The sequence below is a fragment of the Mesoplodon densirostris genome, chromosome 4 (assembly GCF_025265405.1).
Source record: "Mesoplodon densirostris isolate mMesDen1 chromosome 4, mMesDen1 primary haplotype, whole genome shotgun sequence".
Taxonomy (NCBI): domain Eukaryota; kingdom Metazoa; phylum Chordata; class Mammalia; order Artiodactyla; family Ziphiidae; genus Mesoplodon; species Mesoplodon densirostris.
Window position 1 is genome coordinate 79,847,164 of NC_082664.1, and position 26,712 is coordinate 79,873,875.

Consider the following 26,712-nt stretch of genomic DNA (forward strand, 5'->3'; position numbering starts at 1 on the left):
TAAATTTACCAAGGCTTGATTTGTGACCCAAGATATGATTTATCCTGGAGAATGTTCCATGAGCACTTGAGAAGAAAGTGTATTCTGTTCTTTTTGGATGGAATGTCCAGTAAATATCAATTAAGTCCATCTTGTTTAATGTATCATTTAAAGCTTGTGTTTTCTTATTTATTTTCATTTTGGATGATCTATCCATTGGTGAAAGTGGGGGTTAAAGTCCCCTACTGTGACTGTGTTACTGTCGATTCCCCCGTTTATGGCTGTTAGTATTTGCCTTATGTATCCAGGTGCTCCTACGCTGGGTGCATAAATATTTACAATTGTTGTATCTTCTTCTTGCACTGATCCCTTGATCATTATGTAGTGTCCTTCTTTGTCTCTTGTAATAGTCTTTAACGTCTTTCTTTTTTTTTTTTTTTTTTTTTTGCGGTACGTGGGCCTCTCACTGTTGTGGCCTCTCCCGTTGCGGAGCACAGGCTCCAGACCTGCAGGCTCAGCAGCCATGGCTCATGGGCCCAGCCGCTCCGCGGCATGTGGGATCTTCCCGGAGCGGGGCACGAACTCATGTCTCCTGCATCGGCAGGCGGACTCTCAACCACTGCACCACCAGGGAAGCCCCCAGCTTTCTTTTGATTTCCATTTGCATGGAATATCTTTTTCCATCCCCTCACTTTCAGTCTGTATGTGTCCCTAGGTCTGTAGTGGGTCTCTTGTAGACAGCATATATATGGGTCTTGTTTTTTTTATCCATTCAGCCAGTCTATGTCTTTTGGTTGGAGCATTTAATCCATTTACATTTAAGGGAATTATCAATATCTATGTTCCTATTACCATTTTCTTAATTGTTTTGGGTTTGTTATTATAGGTCTTTTCCTTCTCTTTTGTTTCCTGCCTAGAGGAGTTCCTTTAGCATTTGTTGTAAAGCTGGTTTGGTGGTGCTGAGTTCTCTTAGCTTTTGCTTGTCTGTAAAGGTTTTAATTTCTCCATCAAATCTGATTCTTGATTGTAGGTTTTCCCCTTTCATCACTTTAAATATGTCCTGCCAGTCCCTTCTGGCTTGCAGAGTTTCTGCTGAAAGATCAGCTGTTAACCTTATGGGGATTCCCATGTATGTTATTTGTTGTTTTTCCCTTGCTGTTTTTAATATGTTTTCTTTGTATTTAATTTTTGATAATTTGATTAATATGTGTCTTGGCATGTTTCTTCTTGGATTTATCCTGTATGGGACTCTCTGCACTTCCTGGACTTGATTAACTATTTCCTTTCCCATATCAGTGAAGTTTTCAACTATAATCTCTTCAAATATTTTCTCAGTCCCTTTCTTTTTCTCTTCTTCTTCTGGCACCCCGATAATTCAAACGTTGGTGTGTTTAATGTTGTCCCAGAGGTCTCTGAGACTGTCCTCAATTCTTTTCATTCTTTTTTCTTTATTCTGCTCTGCAGTAGTTATTTCCACTATTTTATCTTCCAGGTCACTTATCCATTCTTCTGCCTCAGTTATTCTGCTATTGATTCCTTCTAGAGAATTTTTAATTTCATTTATTGTGTTGTTCATCATTGTTTGTTTGCTCTTTCATTCTTCTAGGCCCTTGTTAAACGTTTCTTGTATTTTCTCCATTCTATTTCCAAGATTTTGGATCATCTTTACTGTCATTACTCTGAATTCTTTTCCAGGTAGACTGCCTATTTCCTCTTCATTTGTTTGTTCCGGTGGGTTTTTACCTTTCTCCTTCATCTGCTGTGTGTTCTCTGTCCTCTCAGTTTGCTTAACTTACTGTGTTTGGCATCTCCTTTTCGCAGGCTGCAGGTTCATCGTTCCCATTGTTTTTGGTGTCTGCTCCCAGTGGGTAAGGTTGGTTCAGTGGGTTGTGTAAGGCTTCCTGGTGGAGTGGACTAGTACCTGTGTTCTGGTGGATGAGGCTGGATCTTGTCTTTCTGGTGGGCAGGGCTGTGTCTGGTGGTGTGTTTTGGGGTGTCTGTGACTTCATTATGATTTTAGGCAACATCTCTGCTAATGGGTGGGGTTGTGTTCCTGTCTTGCTAGTTGTTTGGCATAGGGTGTCCAGCACTGTAGCTTGCTCCTCGTTGAGTGGAGCTGGGTCTTAGCATTGAGATGGAGATCTCTGGGAGAGTTTTCACCATTTGATATTACATGGAGCCAGGAGATATCTGGTGGACCAATGTCCTGAACTTGGCTCTCCCACCTCAGATGGACAGGCCTGACACCCCCCGGAGTACCAAGACCCGTCAGCCACACGGCTCAGAGGAAAAGGGAGAAAAAAGGAAGGAAGGGAGGGAGGGAGGGAGGAAGGAAAAATAAAATAAAGTTATTAAAATAAAAAATAATTATTAAACATATTAAAAGATTTTTAAGTAATTAAAAAAGAAAAGAAAGAGGAGAGCAACCAAACCAAAAAACAAATCCACCAATGATAACAAGTGCTAAAAACTATACTAAAAAAAAAGCAGACAGACAGAACCCTAGGACAAATGGTAAAAGCAAAGCTATACAGACAAAATGACACAAAGCAGCATACACATACATACTCAAAAAAAGAGAAAAAGGAAAAAAAAATACATATTGTTGTTCCCAATGTTCACCGTCTCAATTATGGGATGATTCGTTGTCTATTCAGGTATTCCACAGATGCAGGGTACATCAAGTTGATTGTGGAGATTAAATATGCTGCTCCTGAGGCTGCTGGGAGAGATTTACCTTTCTCTTCTTTTTTCACACAGCTCCTGGGGTTCAGCTTTGGATTTGGCCCCGCCTCTGCGTGTAGGTTGCCTGAGGGCGTCTGTTCTTCGCTCAGACAGGACGGGGTTATTAAAGTAGCAGCTGATTAGGGAACTCTGGCTCACTCAGGCGGGGGGGGGGGGGGGGGCGGGAAGGGAGGGTTATAGAATGCAGGGCCAGCCTGCTGCAGCAGAGGCCAACACGACGTTGCAACAGCCTGAGGCATGCTGTGTGTTCTCCCAGGGAAGTTGTCCCTGGATCACGGGACCCTGGCAGTGGCAAGCTGCACAGGCTCCCAGGAGGGGAGGTGTGGGTAGTGACCTGTGCTTGCACACAGGCTTCTTGGTGGCTGCAGCAGCAGCCTTAGCATTTCATGCCCGTCTCTGGTATCCGCGCTGATAGCCGTGGCTTGCGCTCATCTCTGGAGCGCGTTTAGGCAGTGCTCTGAGTCCCCTCTCCTCGTGCACCCCGAAACAATGGTCTCTTGCCTCTTAAGACGGGCCCAGGCTTTTTCCCCTACGTTCTTTTTTATTTTTTAATATTCTTTTCCATTACGTTTATCACAGGATATTGAATATAGTTCTGTGTGCTATATAGGAGGACCTTGTTATTTATCCATTATATATATACTAGTTTGCATCTGCTAATCCCAAACTCCCCCTCCATCCCTCCTCCATACCCCTTCCCCCTTGGCAACCACATGTCTGTTCTTTATGTCGGTGAGTCTGTTTCTGTTTCATAGATAAGTTCATTTGTGTCATATTTTAGATTCCACATGTGATATCATATGGTGTTTGTCTTTCTCTTTCTTACTTCACTTAGTATGATAATCTCTAGGTCCATCCATGTTGCTGCAAATGGCATTATTTCATTCCTTTTTACGGCTGAGTAATATTCCATTGTATACATGTACCATATCTTCTTTATCCATTCATCTGTTGATGGATATTTAGGTTATTTCCATGTGCTGGCTACTGTGAATAGTGCTGCAATGAACATTGGGGTTGCATGTATCTTTTTGAATTATAGTTTTGTCCAGATATATGCCCAGGAGTGGGATTGCTGGATAATATGGCAACTCTATTTTTAGTTTTTTGAGGAACCTCCATACTGTTTTTCATAATAGCTGCACCAACTTACATTCCCACCAACAGTGTAGGAGGCTTCCCTTTTCTCCACACCCTCTCTAGTATTTGTTATTTGTATACTTTTTAGTGATGGCCATTCTGACTGGTGTGAGGTAGTTTTGATCTTTGATCTCATTGTAGTTTTTATCTTTTATGTGCCTGTTGGCCATCTGTATGTCTTCTTTGGAGAAATGTCTATTTAGGTCTTCTGCCCATTTTTCGATTAGGTTACTTGTTTTTTTGTTGTTGAGTTGTATGAGCTGTTTGTATATTTTGGAAATTAAGCCCTTGTTGATCACATCTTTTGCAAGTATTTTCTCCCATTCTGTAGGTTGTCTTTTCATTTTGTTTATGGTTTCCTTCACTTTGCAAAAGCTTGTAAGTTTGACTTGGTCCCATTTGTTCATTTTTGCTTTTATTTCTATTGCCTTGGGAGACTGACCTAAGAAAACATTGGTACAATTTATGTCAGGGAATGTTTTGCCTATGTTCTCTTCTAGGAGTTTTATGGTATCATGTCTTATATTTAAGTCTTTAAGCCATTTTGAGTTTATTTTTGTGTATAGTGTGAGGGTGTGTTCTAAGTTCATTGATTTGCATGTGGCTGTCCAGCTTTCCCAATACCACTTGCTGAAGAGACTTTTTCCCATTGTATATCCTTGTCTCCTTTGTCAAAGACTATTTGACCATAGGTGTGTGGGTTTATTTCTGGACTCTATTCTTTTTCATTGATCTATATGTCTGTTTTTGTGCCAATACCATGCTGTTTCAATTACTGTAGCTTTGTAGTATTGTCTGAAGTCTGGGAGGGTTATGCCTCTTGCTTTGTTCTTTTTCCTCAGGATTACTTTGGCAATTTTGGGTCTTTTATGATTCCATAGAAATTTTAGGATTATTTATTCTAATTCTGTGAAAAATGTCATGGGTAGTTTGATAGGGGTCACATTAAATCTGTAGATTGCTTTGGGTAGTATGGCCATTTTCATGATATTAATTCTTCCAACCCAAGAGCATGGGGTATCTAAATGAAAGGACTCTTAAGGCTCATAGAGATTATGACTTGATGATTTTTCTAGACATTTTTAAGATGTCTTGTGTAAGAGTTGTATTATCATATATGACAGTATTATCTTTTTTTTACTTTTTTTATTGGAGTATAGTTGCTTTACAATGTTGTGTTAGTTTATACTGTACAGCAAAGTGAATCAGCTGTACGTATACATGTATCCCCTCTTTTTTGGATTTCCTTCCCATATAGGTCACCACAGTGCACTGAGTAGAGTTCCCTGTGCTATACAGTAGGTTCTCACTAGTTACCTTTTTTTTTTTTTTTTCCGGTACGCGGGCCTCTCACTGTTGTGGCCTCTCCCATTGCGGAGCACAGGCTCCGGACGCGCAGGCTCAGCAGCCATGGCTCACGGGCCCAGCTGCTCTGCGGCACGTGGGATCTTCCCGGACCAGGGCACGAACCCGTGTCCCCTGCATCAGCAGGCGGGCTCTCAGCCACTGCGCCACCAGGGAAGCCCCTAGTTCCCTATTTTATACATAGTATCAATAGTGTACACATGTCAATCCCCATCTCCCAATTCATTCCACCCCACCTTTCCCCTTGTTATCCATCTCTACATCTGTGTCTCTATTTCTGCTTTGCAAATGAGATCACCTATACAACTTTTTTAGATTCCATACATATGCATTGGTATACAATATTTGTTTTTATCTTTCTGACTTACTTCACTCTGCATGACTGTCTCTAGGTCTATCCACGTCTCTACAAATGACCCAATTTCGTTCCTTTTAGTGGCTGAGTACTATTCCATTATATATATGTACCATGTATTCTTTATCCATTCCTCTGTTGACGAAATAGCTCATGCAGCTCAATATCGAAAAAGCAAATAACCCAATCAAAAAATGGGTGGAGGACCTAAATAGACATTTCTCCAAAGAAGACATACAGGTGGCCAACAAACACATGAAAAGAGGCTCAACATCACTAATTATTAGAAAAATGGAAATCAAAACTACAATGAGGTATCACCTCACACTGATCAGAATGGCCATCATCAAAAAATCTACAAATAATAAATGCTGAAGAGGGTGTGGAGCAAAGGGAACCCTCTTGCACTGTTGGTGGGAATGGTAAATTGATACAACCACTATGGAGAACAGTATGGAGGTTCCTTAAAAAACTAAAAATAGAACTACCATACAACCCAGCAATCCCACTACTGGGCATATACCCAGAGAAAACCATAATTCAAAAAGACACATGCACCCCAATGTTTATTTTCTGATCCGAGAGAAGAATATGTAAAAGAACCACCCCCAAATGAAACCTCCCAGTTTCCCTGTGGTCCCTATGGAGTGTGGGTTCTTAATCTGTAAATTCAGAATTCTACCTCAGCATCATTGATTTCCTTAGTAATTTTAAGTATTTTTTCAATGCATTTAAAAACATTCTCAGAAAAGAGACCATAGGCTTCCCTAGACCATGGGTGTAGAGACAGGGTATGCAAGGATTACAGTGAATTCCTTTGAATCTGAGCAGAACTACTGCAGGTGGTACTGGGTTTATTTTGTGGTAGTGGTTGTTGTGGGGAAAGGGGGAGTGCTGAGCACATGCGAAGGCTCCCAAAGAGGCCAGGTATAGCTAGGCTGACCATGTGATCCAGTCTGGCCAGGAATGTTACAATTTAAGCCTTTGCCCAGAGTAATTAGTAATAGTCCCCCCTTTCAAAACTATCCCAGAGAGAACCATGAATTATATGGCCACCATTAGCTATAGCTGTTATCAAGAAAGCTGTGGTAGTGGATGTAGCAAATTGAGTACAATTGCCAGGATACGTGGTAGGGCCTTCCAACCCCTGAATTCGGATTTATTTTGATAATGAATGGGTATAATCAAAGTTAGAAGATTACACAAAGGATATGCTGGAAGAAAATACTATTTTAACCGTAATTATTTCTTTCACAGCCAAAAAAGAGCATACAATGGAAGAAAGTCACTTGGAGAATGCACAGAAAAGGTAAGCAGATCTGAATTGGCGCCAAGTCTTTCTTTGCCTAGCTATTCTTTTGTTATTATCACAAACCATCAACACCAACCATCTCCAGAACTTTTTCATCTTCTCTGAAGGCAAACTCTGTACTCATTAAACCGTAACTCCCCCATTCTCTCCTTCCTTCAGCCCCTGGCAACCACCATTCTACTTTCTGCCTCTGTGACTTTGACTGCTCTAAGGTACCTCATGTAAGCAGAATCATACAGAATTTTTCCCTTTTATGATTGGCTTATCTCACTTAGCAAAATGAATGACTAGCCATTCTTTGGACCCCATCTGCTAAGACTCTGCATCCAGAAGCAATAAGAGTCTAGGGAGAGCTAGAGTGAAAGCTCCAGGAATAGGACTTGGGAATAGTTTTCCTCAAGAAGCAGGGAATCATCCAGAAGTGACTCACCTGCCTCAGGAGTCAGGACACCATTTCCACCTGTTTGCGTCTCCTCCACTACTCTGCTCCTAAACACTTCATGGATGCTGGGAACAGTGGGATCCTTCTTAGTGTTACAACTAGATTAAACCATTTATTACAAACACCTAAGAGACATATGTCTTTCCTCAGATCCTGGAGGATATTGTAAACAAGGGACAAATGGGGAGAAGGGACTTTCCTCTCTATGTGCACAGAAAAGGGGAAGAGACCCCAGAGGTCTTCTATTCAACCTCCCACCTACCTCAGGCCTCTTCTACGTTCTTCCCTCTCTTAATAGACACCCAAGCGGAACCATCCACCTCACCTGGTAGAGCCCAGTAATCGTTGGCTGTGATCCCTCATGGGGGTCTTTCTTTTTTTCAGTTGACCAGGTTAGTCAGCTTGGCTCTCCCTCCCTCTTAGAAAGGTGAGGGGGGAATACACTGAGGCTTTCTCATATTCAGGGCTGAGAACTGAGGTAAATTTTGCTGGGACCAGTTCTACAAGTACTAGAAAATTAAATAAGAGATAAGGACAGGAAACAGTAGATAAAGGAAAATGAGCTTTACAAATGTGTGAGGAGGGGAGTTCATTAAATGCAAGTGAACAAGTTCTAGAAATGAACGTTTTTCCTCCCATCTCACCACAATTTCCAAGGGTACTGAAAGCCTATAGTCAGTGCTGTCTGTTCTGTCTTGACAGATACTGACATCTTGCCCTGCTTCCCGCTGTAAGTGCCAATAGAATAAATATGCAGAAGGAAGCAAGGCGAGGGCAAATCTTGCATCTTTCTAAGGGCAGACATGTTCTTGATCATGATTACCATCTTTGCATGATAATCTTTGACAACCAAGACAATCACATGATTCTGTTTATAGATTTTTAGGTTGTGCCCCTTTATTGGCCTTATCCCCTATAGAGCTTACATTATCCCTGTAGTAAGCTTCCCTTCGTCAGTGTGTAAAGCTGGTGGTTCTGTGTTATAGAAGTATCCCATATGCATAGAAAGGACCATCAACACATGGGTATCAGGCCAAACAAAATTTCACTTTCTAAGGTGGATGTCAAATTTCTAATTCTTCTTCAGGATTCTTGCTTCAGGAAAAGGGGCCCTGTGTGAGACGGGCCGAAGTTGCTGCTGTGCATTAGCTATGCTGAGGGGGGGTCATAAATTTCGGTTGTCAGCGTTTTCCGTGACTTTGTGGTGAAGGTAGTCTAGCTTTCATGTCATACATGAAATATGTTAGATCCCATCTTTAACGTAGAAACCACAGTTGTTTGGTTACAGTCTTGAAGGAGGTTGGTGGTCAGTGTTGCAACATTCGAGTGAGATTTAGGAAATTCTTATGTTGTATTCTCAAGAGAAACAATTTACTCTGAGGCTAAGGAATATTTGCTTTTCCTCAGCAGTTTTCTAAAGGCATGCATGAGGGGCAATAAGCGGATATGTTCCGCCCTGGCATCTCAACACTGCAAAAGTAAAACCGTTCCCTTTGCCGTGGGCTCTTTGATATAATCATTGGCTGAACTCTCAAAATGTTTAGCTGAATCGAAAAGATAGAAATCAGACAAGGAATTATAGCAGAGAGAAAAGGAGTCAGGGAACAGTTGAGAGTAAAGCAGAAAAGTTTTATAGAACACAACATATGATGAGAAATAAATCTTTTCAATGTTGAAAGCTATTTTAATTATCTGCTGAGAAACAGAAATTTCAAACAGCATGACTGCCCCTTTGTCTGTTGGAGAAAATTCCAATATTGTTGTCAAATAACAGCAGTTTTCATGCCCAAATTTCAGAAGGTTTTCAATAATCAGTCTTCTGTGAATCAAAATTAAATTTGAAAGGAAGAGAGTTGTGTTTGGAGTGGGACTGGGTGGGTGGGGAGGAACGTAGTCTAGACCTTATCAGATAGTTGTAGGTTCATATTCTAGCTTTTGGCTTTTCCTGGAACAAAGGGATCACACTGAAATCCAATAAGGCACACATCCTCAGAGTGACTTCGTTAAACTTGCAGAGTGCCAAAGCCAGGCCATCCTCTGCAACTCTGTTTGCTTTGGTTCTCCTGAAGAGGTTCACTTAAACACATGGGGGGGCGGAATGCTGAAATTCACTATTTCCTTTAGGTTTCATACTCTTTGAGGGTTAGCAAGCAGGGCCTCCCAGACTCCCCGGGGGAGAGGTGGTGAGAGTACATCATTCAATTCAGAGTTGGGAAAAGTGTGGCCCACAGGATGATGACATGCTTTTCTCAAGCTCTGTGATAACCCACCAAACAATTCTGTCATTCTCTGAAACTGTATCATCCTTGCAACATCTTGGTCTCACAGTCTACACTCCAAATAACGCTGGAACTGTTGGCGTTGAAGCAGTGAGCAGAGTTTCTGTGCTCTTCACTATGTCATGCTGGAAATCAGGAAGATAATTTGCTCCTCTGAATACTAAAAGTGAAGACTTTCTCTTCTCTATTCATTGCACAAGTAAATATGTTTCTGTGTTGAAGGTGAACGTAATGAAGAGAGAAGAATAATGATGTGCTTTGCTGGGGGTAACGCACATTACGTATGACTTAGGTGGCAACGGTGTCTAACATGGAAATAGACCAAAACATGACTATTTTATTTCTTAAATGCCTGGGTCAGTGAGTATGAACAACAGGGGGTGGGTAGAGCAGAAAAAGCACTTCACGGAGAATCAGGGGACCCAACTCTGCCGATGAATAAGGTCATTCCATCTTTCTGGGTCTCTGTTTTCTCAGTTGTAAGATGGGAACATTGGACAGACTGACATGTCCGTCCCTTCCAGTTATAAAGGCCCGTGACTCCATAAGAAATTCATGGCCTGTTCCTTTAGGTTACAGAACTCTCTGCTTACGCATTTCCATGCTACAATCAATGTAATTTTGATTTTGATTGAAATAAAAAGTGTATTCAGCGTTTTGACTGCCACAGAATTAGGAGTCATGCCTGGGCAAAAGTGGACATTGCTACTTTCTGGTTTTGCTCCAAAATCTGTGTGTTTGGAATTATAAGAGAAGTCCCTCAAGAAATTACTGCAATTATTGCCTTTCTCCACCTATGCACTTCTAGTCTTTTAATAACTGGGAGCCAGAATTCCCTGACCAGTAGTTTTAATTTGCATTAAAAACAGATTTATTATTTACAGAAGCACAAAGAATTTATGGGACTCAGAGCTGCAGCTCCAGCTTGGATCTCACCTAATCATAGCCATGGAATCAATTAACAGTTCATCTGTGAAATGTGATAAAATCTTATGAGATACATAGTGCCCAATAACTGAGACTGAGTTGAAAGTATGCTCCATAATAGTAATGGGGCTTCAGGGTTTTACAATTGCCGTTGAATAGCGTTCTGTTAGAAACTCAGTATTCAGGATGGCCACAAAAAAAAGAAAAAACAACGCTGTGTCTGAACAGATGATAGAGCATTGAGTAATAAACCTGGCCAGCCATGCCTGCTTTGATTAGTTTCCGACACCCTAGAAAAGGGGGCCATTTATTTAAGTGTTCTTGCTCATGGCAAATGAGCTTGTGGGGCTTGGAGTGGGTGGGGAGAAGGAATGAGGGCAGAGCTATAAATTGCTGCAAAGCTAGTGCCTCCAAGAAGGGCTGCTTGGGAGGCCTGGGTAGTCATCTGGGAATGAACCTCCAAGGGGTAGGTCAGGAGGTTCTTAGTGCTATCTCGGAGTCACCCTTGTAAAACCTGGGTTCTTTTCCGACTGGGTTAGAGATCATTTTTTAAGATCAAAAATGGTTTTTCCTCCAATCCTTGCTATAGCTTCAATTATATGTATTTTTGTACATTGATGGTTTGTACTCCTGTATCACATCAAGCTTTAAAATGTAGCTTTCTTAAACATCATTTGGTCTAAGTCTCTTATTTTACCCTTGAAAATACTGAGAGCCCAGTGTTGAATGATTGACCCAAGATTATAAAGCCAGAAGATGCCAGAATAAGGATAGAGCAGTATCTTGATTTTCTGTGGAGCAGTCAACAGACTGATGATTCCCCGTGGGCTCTCTAACTGTCCACTGCTGGTGATACAGAACCAACATGTCATTAGTGTTCCATGTAATCATTCAACCTAACACAAAGAGCAGGTAAATGACATGGATTTGAGATGAAGAACAAACCCCAAAAGTTTTACCTACATACACCCTGGAATTATACATGCTGGTTTTATACAGATAAGATGTGCCCAGGAGTATCCCCAATCATGTTAAATTTCTTAGATAATTGGCTTGAACACGTAGGTCTTACTGAGGCTTAGGATAAGCTGCAGTGACTCAAGCCTGGGCTTCTGTGCTAGAGAAGAGAAGTGTGTGGGAGAAACTCTCCTGGTGTCCCCTCTCCTCCCCTAATGGGTATTAGCGTTGACAGCCTCTCACCCTCTACCTCACTGTTTTTCTTCTCTACTTTTGCAGTTTTGAAACAACAGTAGGATATTTTGGGATGAAGCCAAAGTCTGGTGAGAAGGAGATCACACCCAACTACGTGTTTATGGTGTGGTATGAGTTCTGCAGTGACTTCAAGACAATTTGGAAACGGGAGAGTAAAAACATATCTAAAGAAAGGTAAGGCTCTAATAGATTGATTAACACCCCATTCGGGGGTCTAGGAAACCTCCTTCTCAAACCTAACGAAGTGTGTGCATCTCACCCGTGTCAGTATCGCCTTTCAGATCAAGTGGATGTCGAGGAAGGATTACTGCCTCAGAGTTCATAGGGAAATTCGGGGGAGGCTTGCTGTCCGCATAAGCAAATACACTCACGTGATCTGATAAATTACACTTTCTTAACCCCTTCCAATTACTAGCTAGTAAATGAAAGGGGAGCTGTGCTAATTTGCAGCAGATTGCTTTTCTGTGTATTTTCATGTTGGCCCAGGCTAAATGAGGCAGCCTTGCTGTCGCAGACAGTACAGACAAATAAAAGTGAATGCTTTTCCCATTAATATACTGAACTTGCATCAAAGGGAAATCTCTGAGAGTCGGGCCACACTTAACACGGTGTTGAAGCCCCGCTCTGGATTTACAGCGCCACTTCTGACTCCCCGTATCCTGCTGAGGACATCAAACTGCGTGCCGCTCGCCTCATTGCAGCCTCCTGATTTTATTAGTTGGGGGTAGAAGGAAAACCTCGGCCCTGAACATAGCGGGGGGGGGGGAGAGAGAGGGAGAGAGAGAGAGAGAGAGAGAGAGAGAGAGAGAGAGAGAGAGAGAGAGTGAGTGAGTGTGTGCGTGCGCGCATGCGTTCTCCTTAGAGAGAGACTGAATTTGGCTCTGTTGATCAGAACACAAAAGCATTTCTGCTTGATCGGTGTTTTGATCAGGTTGCCACTGTTCTACAAAGGGTGTCATGGATTTCAACTTCAAACAGGTCTTGCTACTTCTCCTGCAGAACAGATGTATGACAGTGTCATTCAAAGTGGAGTCGGGGACAAATTCTGCAAATGAAGGGAAGTGGTTTAATTGTAGCATCTATATCTCACTAAACATTGAGAACCTGAAATTCCAAAATTCAGTTATGCTTGCTCTTTACTTTGTAATCAGAGAAACGGTGTGCACATAATATATCCACACAGACACACACACACGCAGTACACTAATATGTTTTACCTTAAAAAGCTACTTTAAAGGGCTCATAATTTGGAGATTTCTTGACTGAGTCTTACTGAATCTCTAAATATTTTCTCAGGGAATTTTTTCACAAGCCTGCTTTCTTTCTAAGGAAGTCAGAGAGCTTTAAAAATATTTATCAACACATCTTCCCACCATTAATTCTTTTGGAACTTGGGAATTAAACTGAGTATATCCATTATAGGGATAAAATGAAGCAGAGAAAAGTTAAGTGACATTGTTAAGAAAATAGATTGTTGATAATAACATGAAAAAAAAAAAACCCTAAAAATCTTGACATCCCACTCATTGTTCTCACCCTGCGATCTCTTGTTTAGTCCTTTAAGCTAAAATAAGCTTCTGTGGAATACATTCTGTGTTTTGTGAGCCTCAGAGGAAAAGTGACAGAGCCAAGTTCCTCTCTCTCTAACAAGGTAGCAGCTGGCCAGTCAGCTCTCCACGTCCACACCCGAAGGCCAGGGAGCCCCTCAGAGGGCCCTGAATGTCCAGCCTTTGCTAAAGATTTCACACCTGAGATTTTGATCCTAGCCCTCAGTGAATCTGTCCTTGTTGCTGGAGCCCTAAAAATGGTCCCAAAAAACCAACAGAGACGGTAACGAATTGCTTTTCATTTGAATAATCTTCTGTTGAAATCCTGAACCGTATTCTGAATGGAGGAGTTTTTCCCTATCCCAGAAGTTAGACCACACTCATTGTGGGCCTGCGGTGGTTCCAACCACCCTTCAGAATGACCTGTTCTCTGATTCCTAGTGATGGGCACTTACTGTGCTGCTTCCTGGGTATAGCTGGTGAATTGCCCACTTCACACTCTGTAAACTAACACCTTTAAAGGGTCATGACTTCCCGGGACCCTTTTCAGGTCTTCTCATTTAGCAATTTCAGGGGTTTCTTCATTCCAGCTGCGCTTTGTGAGATGGATCACCAAGGTTTCCAACCTAAAACAACATCTCTGAAAGTTAATGATGGCTCATAAAGTATTTGTGGAAGCAGCTTGTTTACAAAAATCTTTTTGTTAAGAAATGTTAGCGCATTATATATATTACTGCTCATGCAGTTCAGTAAACTAGTTAATATCCAGGGTTTTCTTGTGAAGTGAGGATTTTTTTCAGTTGTTCTCTATCTGCTAAGGGTTTTAGCTTTTAAACGATTGGAATCACATATTCGTTGTGGTGACATAAGTGAATTGAATTCTTCTATTACAGTCAAATGATAAACAATATGATTGTTTTGACCCATATTTAATGATGTTTGATATTGTCATTTTTTATTGTACTTCTCCAACAAATCCCAACAATACTAAATGTCAGGAGGTAGCATTAGATAATATGAAGACATCCTCAAAAATTAAATTCATAATCAAATGAAAACCTCATAGCTTGTAATTATTAGGGGGAAAAAAAACTATACTTTGGGATCCCATCCAAAGGAATTTCATCCCCTTGATTTTGAGAGGTATTTGAAGGCCAACTAAAACCCCAAAAATCATTGAGAAAAATTAAGGATCAGTAATAGTATTTTCAAAGAGACAGATTCATTTCCAAATGAAATGGAAGTTTTGAAAACTACTTTACGTCACTTGAGGTCAATTTTAAGGGATAGAGAATATTTACTTCTTGTTCTGCTTAGTATGGTTTCCATGGATGCACATTAGCTTGATGCAAAATCGAAATGATGCAGCTCCATAGCAGGGTAACAACTACCCCTCATGAGATCCAGAACGATGTCTGAACATACAGGTGACTGATAAAAAACGTCCTATGTGCTTGTGCTTTGAAAATGAATGATAAACCCCCTATTATTAAGCTGGCATCAGGACACAATTCTGTATTTGAGTAGAATAGACATAGTATTTCACTGGGGATATGGTTTACCTGCAGATTAACTCTCAGTAGAAGAGCAGGCTACTGTATGATGGTATATTAATGGCATGAAACTTTGCTGTTGTGTATGCCAATATTAAGCAAAATAGAAAACTTCTGAGTCTAGGACCAAATCCAGAGCACCTCGCTCCCTCGACCTTCAGTCTGTGACCCACTCAGTCCTCATGGTGCCCCTAGTACTAGAACTCATCCTCCAGTGAAGTATACCAGGTCCTTCTCTTACCCCTGCTGAGTACTTACTGGCAGTGCTCAGTAGTGTAAAAAAGACCTCTAGAGAGAGAGTTGAAACCCAGCATTTTTTTTTTTTTTTTTTTTTTTTTTGCAGTACACAGGCCTTTCACCGTTGTGGCCTCTCTTGCTGCGGAGCACAGGCTCCGGACGCGCAGGCCCAGCGTCCATGGCTCACGGGCCCAGCCGCTCCGCGGCATGTGGGATCTTCCTGGACCGGGGCACAAACCCGTGTCCCCTGCATCGGCAGGCAGACTCTCAACCACTGCGCCACCAGGGAAGCCCCGAAACCCAGCATTTTTATGCCATTAATTTGCTTTGTGATCTTGGGCCAGTCACTTATTGCCTGGAGGACCCAAATATCATATCTGTAAAATGTATGTATTGGGATGAAGCAGGAACCAAATGTTCACTAAGATCTTTTCTAGCTCAAAATCTCTGTGAATCTAGAAACTACTTTTTTTTTAAATATTTTGAGAAACTGTTTTATTTTTGAGATAACGCCCCTCACCTTTGCTCTTGAGCTCATAGGGGATTATACTGAAAGACATTCCAAGCCAAGGTCTGGTGGTGAGTGGGGAAGAGATTTGGGGGCAGGGAGAATTTTCACTGTCCTCTTGGACTTGGTAAATGTCTACAGCTTCCTTGGCTTACACTCCCAGTTCCTCCCCTAAAATACTAAGGTTGGTCTTGAAGACCACATTTTTTTAACTGGAAGTATACACACAAAAATCTTTTCATCTGCATCCAACATTGCTTTTACTGGTTTATGGAAGTTCATCAAGATTTTTATTCTGAGAGGCAGCTTTGCCTCAATTTTACCTTTTCATGCAGTTTTGTATTTGTGTCTCTTGACAGCCAAACCAGTCAATGAATTTTTGCAACACATATTTCTTCCACCTATTAAATCAACAGATTATTCAAGTATATGCATAGTTGCAAGGAGATAACCTAATTTTTGCTGCTACCTTTATTGACTATTCTTTACTCATTTTCTGCTTTTTCTTTTTCTTTTTTTTCTTCCTGCTTAATTATTCTGGGATATACAACCCTTCCTTATGAAGTTTTCCACTATTTAGAATATGTTAAGACTGCTCCCCACATATGCCCCCACATGCATACATAGAGGCCCCAAACGACTACTCCCCACAAAATGAGCTATGAATTTGCAAAAGGTAAAGAAGTCCTAGGGGGCTCATGACTCCAGGAATAAAGTCTTGGCAAATAATTCAAGCCTGAGCCAAAGCAGACTTTAAAAGTACCATTTAAAAACCCATAATGGGTAAGTAATGAGTGAATAAGGAGTTTGGTGAATTTTATGTGAAATGCAAATAAGACATTTCATTATATACATAACTATAATTTACACCATGGGGGAATGGATGGTTAGTTTGGGTTTTTTTAGTTCAGCTAAATAACAACAGAGTTTTTGTTTTAGGTGTATTACTTGCAGTTATTATGGTTAATTATGCAACTGCCATACCCTTGACAGCAGAGCTGTTGTGGAGTTATCCCAAAGCAGTTCTCAGGGCTCACTGCTCAGGTCACTTTAGGACCAGGAGCTGGGGACTTAGAGAGGCCATCACTCAACCCACAAAGAAGCCGTTGATTGCAGTGTAGACATCGCAGGAATTCGTCTCTTTATATGATAGTTATTCCTGGAAAAAGTTCCATAAACTAAAATTTTTATTTATTCAATCATGATCATTACAGTAATGTCTAACAAGTTACCCTAGCCCTCTGTTATGTGGTTAAATGATTTATATACACTTAACTGCTAAGGAGCTTCATATTTTAAAGGACCCTTTAATAATACGAATAATCACCCCCAAGTTACTCGGCAAAACTTTGAATTTTCCTAAGTCACATTTGAAGGCAGTTCTGTACAAATACACAAACAGTAAATGTCCCAACAAGTTAACTTATAAACAGAATGTGTGATTATCATAATCACAAAGAATAAAACCTGCTTATTTCCCAAGCAATGAATTTAAAACTACTTCTGCAAAATTAAAAATATGCCATGAGTAAGGAGAGGAGATAGTAGACTTCTAAATGGTAAAAATTATGGGATCATTGATTCTTAAAAATTAAAACACCTCTTTTGACCCTCTTTCCTCTGGAAACTACAATCTCCTGTTCCTTCCATCTTCTTAAAAGAAGAGTTTATATACATTTCCTCATTTATTTTTCCATAACACACATCCACTCCTTTCTGTATCAGTAAGAATAAAGCCTCAGCTGCCATAACAAAGACCAAAGTAACTGTTGCTTAAACAAGAAAAATTTATTTTACTTTTGCCTAACAATCTGAGTATAAATTGTTTAGAAGTTCAGAACCCAGATTCCTTTTCTCTTGTGGCCACCATCATTAGGTGTGGTCCTTATTCACAAGTGTAAAGATGGCTCACATCACGTCCGCCAGCGCCACTGCTGCTGAGTTCCTGCCAGTAGAAAGGGGAGGGCACACCATTTCCTTTAAAGGGGGGTGGACCTGGAAGGTACACGTATTTCATTGAGCAAAACTTAGTCTCTCACGGCTATATGCAAGGGAGACCAGGAAATGCAAGTTTATCTGTGAGCCATGGGCCCAGCTAAAGACTCATGGGTTCCATTACTAAAGGGAGCAGAAGAAATGGATGTTGAGACCAGTGGCAGACTTTGCCACCTTTCCCATTTGTGAAATCAGACAGCTAACTCCTTGCCACTACTAGTTTTTGACACTGATGATAGTTTCTTCCATCTTGAAGATGCTCTGAGGGTATTCTGGGTTTCCTTCTGCAAAGGTGACCTCCACTCTTCTATTTCCTTCATCGGCTCGTCTTTTTCTTCTATTCCTTAAGTGTGGACCTTCCCCAGGGTTCAGATCTCTGTTCCTCTTTTCTGCTCTGTACTCTATCCCTAGTTAATCCCAACCATTCTCGTCGCTTCACCTGTCACCTCTTTGCCAAGTCCTCCTGCCCAGAAACAACCTCTTAGTTCTAAGTCTTAGACTCAGATCTCCTACTTCATGCTAAACGCTCCCACCGGCTTCCCAACTTTCATCTGCAATTCAGTATGCCTACTCTGAGGGTCCCTAAATTTCATTTGCACCCTTCTCCTCCTCCTAGTAGCCAAAGGCAGGCTGGAAACTTGAACTGTCTTTAATGCTCCAAGATTCACTTTCCACCCCTGGCTAACTTCTCAGTTTTACCTCCTTAGTGGTTATTCTTTTTCATCCTGTTTTCTCAGTGGCTTTGCCTAGTTCGGGACCTCATCTGTCACCTGGATTATTGCTACATCCTTCTGACTGTTCTCTCTGCCTATAGTTTTTCTATTTCCTCTTCATTGGCCCTTAATATTGTATCCAGCTATCTTTCTAAAACAGAAGTTAGATCACATCTATTTCTTTGAACATATCCTGTTTAAGCATATTCTGTTCTGAAATAAAGGGAAGAAAATCAGCCATGATTGGTACTTATATTCATTAACTTTTGGGGCCTTACAACAGCCCTGAAAAAGTGTATTACTATTGTGCAGATAAGCAGAGGAGAGAGTACACGAATTACCAACATCACAGTTTCACTCCTAAGCAACAGAATGGGGATAATGACCTAGGTCTTATGTGACACTAAAGCTTGAGCTTTTTCAAGTATTCTGTATTTCTCCCAAATTAGAGCATGAGCCTCCAAAAACTTGCCTTAACTCACTTTCCAACCTCATTTCCCATATCTTCATCCCCCACATACCCATGATATTGACTCAGTGTTTCTCACATCTACACATTCTTGCCTGGTGTTCTCACTGGGTAATTTCTTTACATTGCATTGTCCCAGTTATTTCCTGCTGGTCAAAACACAGTCATCTTCTAAGGGCAACCTCCAAAACCTCTCCCCTAAAAATCTTCTGAAATACCCCTAAGTAAAAGAATTACATCTTTCTCTGGTCTCGGATAGCATATTTTTCTTACTATCCTTTTGCACTTAATTCCTTCCAACTTGTTACTTTAGCACTTTACATGTCTTTTTCCACCTTTAGGACATAAACCCATTCCTTATCGTATCTTCTATGGTGCATTCTCCAGCACGGAGCCTGCTAATTGTTTACTGATAGAGAAAGGACTTCACAACATAGTACAAAATGATACTGAGCACTGAAGATCCTGAGCAGTGTGAGTTTGGAGGAGGAAATGATTCCTAAGGAATGAGGAGGCCAGGGAGGGCTTTGGGAAGATGGTTAGCCATAAACAGGGCCACCCTCCACAAAAGTTGTAGAAGGGATTCAGAAGCCAGTATGGGAATGTTGGATGCCAGCTGCTCCCAAATCTGGCAGGTCTTCCAAGTCACCTGGAGAGCTTTGTAAAAAAGTAATCAGATCTACTAAATCAGAATCCCAGAGGATTAGAACCTAGGGATCTGCAGTTTTAGAAAGCTCCTTGTAGAGAGGATGAGCAAGAACACATTTTGTGTTTGGTTGCTTCAGTAAATACCTTGGCTTCATCCCTTGCTGAAATCTATCAGGTCAGCTTTGGAGATGGGAGGAAGAAGTTCATCTTCCCAAGGGAGTCTTACTATGTCCAGCCAAGTTTAGGAACTATTAGACTCAGGTGATCGTGAAGGTCTCTTCCAGCCCTTATTTCCTGTGGTTTTAGGTGGGAAATGAGCTGGACATTGACAGAGCAGATGAATTCAGCTACCTAAAGATGAAAGGGGTAAGGACATCCTGGAGATCACATGGCAAAGGCCTGGGCTTGGAAGGCTCAACACACATTTTGGAGGAATCACATAGTATGATTTCAGGGGCCAGCCTAATTGCTGTGTTTCCTGTGCATCCTCGGAGTACACACTGTCTCTCATCTCATTTGCATTTTGCATTCCCATAACATAAATGTGCACCACTTAATCAGCTTGATTTAAGCACGTACTTTCAAAATACCTATTCATTCATTCTTTCTTTCTTTCTTTCTTTATTTGCGTTACGTGGGCCTTTCACTGTTGTGGCCTCTCCCATTGCGGAGCACAGGCTCCGGATGCGCAGGCTCAGCGGCCATGGCTCACGGGCCCAGCTGCTCCGCGGCATGTGGGATCCTCCCAGACCGGGGCACGAACCCGCGTCCCCTGCGTCGGCAGGCGGACTCTCAACCACTGCGCCACCAGGGAAGCCCCAAAATACTTATTCATTCTTAAGTGCTGTACAAGCTATGAGACCCTATTCTGGAAGAGTTTAATCTGGTGATCACAATGCCTCCTTCATAAAGCTTTCCCCAATCTCTGTGAGCTATCTTTCCTCCAAAACTGGGGCAGGGGGAGATGGTTACTATCTCTTTAATTTTGGCATTAGCGATTTCTTTTTCATTCATTTTCTTATAGACATTTCCCCCTCAAATAAATCATAAGCTGTAGAAGACAAGGGCAATGACTCATACTTCTTTGTTCTCTCTCTAGCATCTTATGTTTCCTTATACATAGTGAGTGCTCAATTAATATTTGTCGAACAAATAAACAGTCACTGTGTTTTCGTTTGCCACGTTGAAATTGATTACAGAATTTGCTGTCTACTGCTGATAGATGAGAGATCTTATTTATTTAGACTTTGATGGTAGAATTCCCCAAACATATCCCATATGGGTTGCTTTTGCTCAAGTATCTAAAATCTTTATAGCTTGGTTAAAGAGGATAGACATGTTCGAAACAAGAAAGACTAGTTAATGGGGTAAAACAATCACCTTCTCCGTTCTTGCCTGTATTACTTTCAATTTGTCTTAAAAAAAAAAAAAGAAAGAAAGAAAGAAACAAAGAAGGGAGTGAAGGTCTTTGGGATTCAGGCTGTGTCAAGCCTCACACCTCTTCAGAGCTCACATAAGAACCTTTGAGAGCATCCGTCCACACGCTCTTTCCCTAGCTTGGCAGACAGCAATGGAAACCCAAAGTAAGTCTCCTTCATTCAGCTAGAATACTTCTAAGTTGCTTATCTGTGGGACTCCTGACAGCTCCTGCCTTGGGCAGAGAATAGATGGAATAGGGGGCTGCCTGGGTAGTATGATTTGAGGGACGCCAGAAAGGCTGCCTGCTCCACCCAATCTCCCCTGCTTCCTCCCCCTTTTCGTTTTAGTCACCCCTGCAAACAGGCTCTGATCAGTTCCAGTTTTTGGTGAGACTTGGTAGGTGGTAAAGGTTTCAAAACCAAAGCAGGAGGTGGGGGGGGGAATGGCATGTACAAGCACGTGCATGTCTTCATTATCAGGATTGGAAATGTCTTCCAAAGACAAGCAATGCTTGCAATTAAACTTGCAGATTTATGTCCCAGGGCCGGCTTGAGTTTCCAGGCTGCCTCCCAGACGCCTCTCCCCGAACAAGGAAACGCAATGCTGTTACCTCTCACTCCACACCTAAATCGCCCGGGCGGCTCAGGGTGTTTCTTCTACCAAGTGCAGAGTGATTGGCTTTAACTGATCATGCATTCCAGGGCAAGTCCAGGACCCCCCCCCCGCCCCCGCCCCGCCACTTCCACTCCCCTGTGGCCTGGGGGAGACGCTCTGCAAACGGAAGCGGTCTTTGTTCTGCAATTAATCATTTGAAGTCAAAGTGTGTTTGGGAACTACAAGTGATAACCCGCAAAAGCTATCAAGTGGCTGATTGTGTAGCTGGTGAAATGTGGTCTCTAGGAGGACTTCCTTCATTGTAAATAGAAAAATATCTTAGGAATGAGGTAGGGAAAGTTGTCAAATGTAGGAAGTGGAAGTGATGGGCTAATTTATCATGGAATCACTGAGAGGCTAGATTCTGATGTGTAAGGAGCTAAGTCTTTTAAGTCTAAGACCTGCCTTACTTTCCTGCTGGTCTGTCTTACCATGGCTGCTAGTGAGACTGGCCTGGGGGACACAGGGATGGAAGGGTTAGTCAAGGTCAAGGGTCAGACTCTGAAGAGGGGATAAGCATAGAAGAGTGTGTGTCTGTCCAAGTCTGTGGCCCTGCTGGCCTGCCTGAGATAAATGATTTTGAGGCTACCCATTATTTCATATTGTCTATGGCTGTCTTCTCTGAGTTTTATTTTCTTACCCTTTGCAAGCATTCCACATAGACGAGTCCATGATGTTTCCATCAGCTGCAGCAGTGAGGAAGAAATGTCCCTTTACAATGAGGAGTTAATGAATTTAGTCTTTGTGTTGTTGGGTTTTTTTTTTTAATTGAAGTATAGTTGATTTACGACACTGTGTTAGTTTCAGGTGGACAGCACAGTGATTCAGTTATACATATATTGCGTTGTTGGTTCTTTACTGACAATAAAGAGTGACTTTATTTCATTGGCTTTCATAACTGTTATCGCTGTGTAGTAGTTATATCAAGAATTCAGAAATACCTCGTGAGGGACTGTTGTCAAGGTGGGTAGAAATAAGGGCAGTTCCCAAGGCCCCTGGCAGGCCTCCCTGATTGCATTTACTTATTTAGAACTGAAGCTGGATGTTAACCCCCTTTCCCCCAACTGTGGAGAAACAACCTCAATGTCCTCAGTGAACTGAGGACAGTACATGTGGAGGCTTGGGAGTATCAAAAGATGCAAAGAAACCCCACAAAGCTCACACGCCTTCCCTCTAATGTCCAGGCTCCTAGGCAGTGGCCGGAAGGGTAGCCTGACATAGCTACACCTTCTAAAAGCACAATGTTAAAAACAACCCCTACGATGTTAACACCAGGGAATCCTAATGAGGAAAATACTGGGATGTTGCCCTCAACCTTCTCCATCTAAAATACAAAAAAACATGTGCTATTGAGCTTTCTTAAGCAATAAGGCCACTCCCACACCTCCCCAAAGTCTCTTTGGATAGTATTCTTTGCTCCTTGACCTGATGCTACTTAGTTCAAGGCTATAAGGAGATCACAGGAAAAGAGTGGATAGTCAGTTGGTATTTCATCTCTGCAGCTTCTTAAACATCGTCCCTGATTTTCTTCTCCTAAAGGGAGACCATAAAAATAGTACCATTTACTTATAGAAGAAGGTGTCCCTAATAATGATTTGTAAAGTCAACCCACATTGGGAAGCCAGACTGGCAAGTTACTTATTTACAAGCATGATCTTCAGTAGGTGCCATCCCACAAAACCTTATCTACCCTTCAAAGAGCCCCAGGCCACAGTTTACAGGGCCATGGACAAGGGCATGTTTTTCTCATGCTTCTTTGCTGATCATGTTCTTCTGTGTATTTCAGAATAGCCACCAGAAGGAAGAGTTCTCATGCTTGGTAGATTCTGGTTCACATGTCTTTAAATTTTAGGATAAGCCTAGTGACATAGTGATTTGGACCTTCAGCTTTTATTTATCCTGTTTTTTTAGGGAACTTGGGTGTTATTCCCTGTAGCATGCTGACTCAGAGGCCCATTACTACACATACGGGTGCACAGAAGCCTGCCCTGTTCCCTTTCTAGACTATTTTGACCTCTTTAGCGATGACTGATATTAAGTCTTCTGTAAACAGATTTACATTACAGCTGGTCAGATTTCATGCTTTTACCAACATGCATTTTATGAACTATATTCGTGCAGTGCCTCCCTTTTCTTTGCCTTCATGACACTGATGTTCCCAAAGCCATTGACTTTGAATATCTTCAGTGAAGATGTGTACATGGTCTGGGTCATGCAGTGGTTAATGTTTTTAGGTCACACTGTACTGGATGGCTAACAGAGCTTCCTCTTTGAAGCTAGTGGCTCTATAGGCAAAAGTTTACTTCTGTAATCCTGAAGTCGCTTCCTCAGTCCCATTGTCAACATTACAAGAGTTGAGTGATTTATTAACAAGTATGTCCTGGTAATATAACCAGATTGTCTATTTTCCACTTGCTGAAATGAATTGGTCATTTTCATTTAGAGGATTTCTAACAAACCAACGGGCGTTTAAAACAGAATGGTAATTTGTGGGGGCCATCTACCTGTTTTTTTTCTTCCTTTTTTTTTTTTTTAGCAGTACATGGGCCTCTCCCATTGCGGAGCACAGGCTCCGGACGCGCAGGCTCAGCGGCCATGGCTCACGGGCCCAGCTGCTTCGCGGCATGTGGGATCCTCCCGGAACGGGGCACGAACCCGCGTCCCCTGCATCGGCAGGCGGACTCTCAACCACTGCGCCACCAGGGAAGCCCTGGTTTTTTATCATTTTTAAAAAATATTTTTTTAATTTTTTTAGAGCAGTTCTAGGTTTACAACAAAATTGAGAGGTAGGTGGATTTCCTACAGAGAATTCCCATGTATCTCCTTGTCCCCAAACATGCGTAGCCTCCTCCATTATCAACATCACTCATCATAATGATACTTTTTCTTTTTTTAACCAAAGATGAATATTATTGACACACCGTAATTACCCAGAGTCCATAGTTTTTACCTTAGGGTTCCCTGTTAGTGTTGTCCATTCTGTGGGTTCGGACAAATTGCGTAATAATATAATCCATCGTTATAATATCATACAGAGTATTTCCACTGCCCTAAAGCTCCTCTGCACTCTGCCTAGTCACGTCTTCTCCTTGCCCCGTAGTCACTTATCTTTTTATTGTCTCCATAGTTCTGCCTTTTCCAGAACATTTACTCATTTTTAAATACTAAAATTAACCCCACTCTTTAGAGCGTAGATTCCAACCTGAGCCATGATTTGAGATCAGCTGTGTCCAGACATCCATTAGTTGCCTGTGTGACTTTTTTTTCATTAAAAATGTAACCTAGCCTCATACTTAAGAATTATTCAAAAGTTAATAGGTTGACAGTCTTGTTACACTTCAGACAGTTATTTGGAATGGGAAAGAAAGGAAAAGGGAAAGAACAGATGACCCAAAGAAAATGTTAATTGCAGTCACAGAATTAAATTGGGAGGAACCTTAGGGTGTAATCAGTTGGATTCATTCCATCTTCATTCTAGGGTAGTAAGAGCAAATAGAAATTGGAGAGTAGAATAGGACCCAAATCAGGAAGATCAGTTATAATTCCCAGAAAGACCACAAAGAAAATGAACCATAATGAAATGTAAGGTAATTCCTGACTTTAGGACAGGGAAGTAAGTGGGTGCCCCCCTGGGCACTTAGTTTTCCCACACTTCGGCTCCTCTGAATCTGTCCCCACGGTGCCTGTCTGAGTATTTGTCAGAGAATGTCCATCTCCCAGGCTTAGAACATATCTGGAAAGTACCACGCAGAAGAGAGTGGCAGAACTGGCTGTGTTTTGATTTGAGCCCTGAAATTGAGCTGAAATCTGGTGGCTATGGCTGTCAGAAGAACCATTCTTTTAAGAGGCCTTGTCTTCTTAATCAGCTGTTCATCTCCCAGATATTCCTGGGCAGTTCTTTAGGAAGAAGACTTCTGTTGGCTCTCATTCTCCTGAACAGGAAGGGTATTTTTTTCTCTTCCCCACCTAAGAGATTCAGTGGGTTCTGCTGAGTTCCATACATAGCGTTTTCCAACTTTTTTTCCTAAATAGCAGAGCTTTTTTTATCCAAGTAAAAACATTCATGAAACCCCTATAAAACAGATTAAATTAAGCTTTTCTGGTTGAAGCAGGCTTGCAGATGTTGGGGTTAAGAGAATCCTTAACTCTTCCTTCTTTTCCTGAGGCACCTTTGCTGAGGCTCTTTGGAAGACAGTTTGAAAATGCTGCTCTAAGTTACTGGTTTTTCCATTAGTGACAAGGAGTACAAAACAGCCTGAACACTCTACCCCACCTCCTATATCTCACTTACCTCTTGGTTGGCTGGCATGCCCAATCCCTATGGTTAAAAATGAAGGCACTTCTGTTATTGTAAAGTTTAGGATGATTTCAGTATATTCTGCCTTGTACCTCATGAGCCAATGAAATACTGGATGTCTAAAAAATAAAGACATCATACTTCTTCAATCTCACAGAAGGCTGTGTTCTGAGTTGGTTTGATTCAGCTGCAGGAATACACATCTAGCCTGTAGAAACCCCAAAGCATGCCCAGATCTCCCAGAAAAGGAGGCTGTCATGTGGGGAGCCTGAGCCTTTAAATGGAAAGGCGTATCACTCTTTGGGATGCAGTTGCCTCAGCTGCCTTGTGGTCCCAGCTCTCTAATGGGTTAAGAAAAAGTGTGATTTTGTACCTTATCCAGATCTTTTCATTGAGGATGGGAATAATGTTCTCTTGTAGCTTTCTAACTGGAAGCAGAATTCCCTCCCCAACCAACCAAGGTTGCAAATCATTTCTGTAGGACAAGGACTAAGCAGGACCATCTGAGGACACATGTCACTGTCCTATCTCATATTCACGTCTTTCCTCAGTAGACTTTGGCAGCCACTGAAATTTACTGGGGCCCTTAGTAACTCTCTAGGGAGGTGTTATAATGGAAAGGAAGAAAAGGTTTTCAGAAATCACTTTTATTAAAGCATTTGTAAATTGAAAGTAGTTATTTTCTTTCTCTAACTTACTTGTAGGTCTTCCTCCCTATATTTCAGAATTTTTTTTTTAGAGGGCATGAGATGTAACCTTTGAAATCAAGTCTAGGTATTTGCCTATGAGTAATCATGAGCAACTGTGTGTGAGAGTCTAGCATAAATATTTAGACCCAAAACAAAAACAGAACCAAGATCTAGGCCAGAACCAAAGACAAGTCCCTGAGCAATGAGAGGGAGAGATCGAGCATGGC

General features: G+C 41.6%; 1 protein-coding gene across 3 annotated transcripts in view; it reads left to right on the forward strand.

Annotated features, from left to right (window-relative positions):
* FMN1 (formin 1) overlaps positions 1 to 26,712 on the forward strand; it is a 411,489-nt gene that overhangs the window by 364,966 nt on the left and 19,811 nt on the right. For all 3 annotated transcript variants that reach the window (XM_060096555.1, XM_060096556.1, XM_060096557.1), the window contains 2 exons: positions 6,842 to 6,893; positions 11,781 to 11,930. In XM_060096555.1, the coding sequence (XP_059952538.1) occupies positions 6,842 to 6,893; positions 11,781 to 11,930 (202 nt within the window). The remainder of the gene's footprint in view (positions 1 to 6,841; positions 6,894 to 11,780; positions 11,931 to 26,712) is intronic.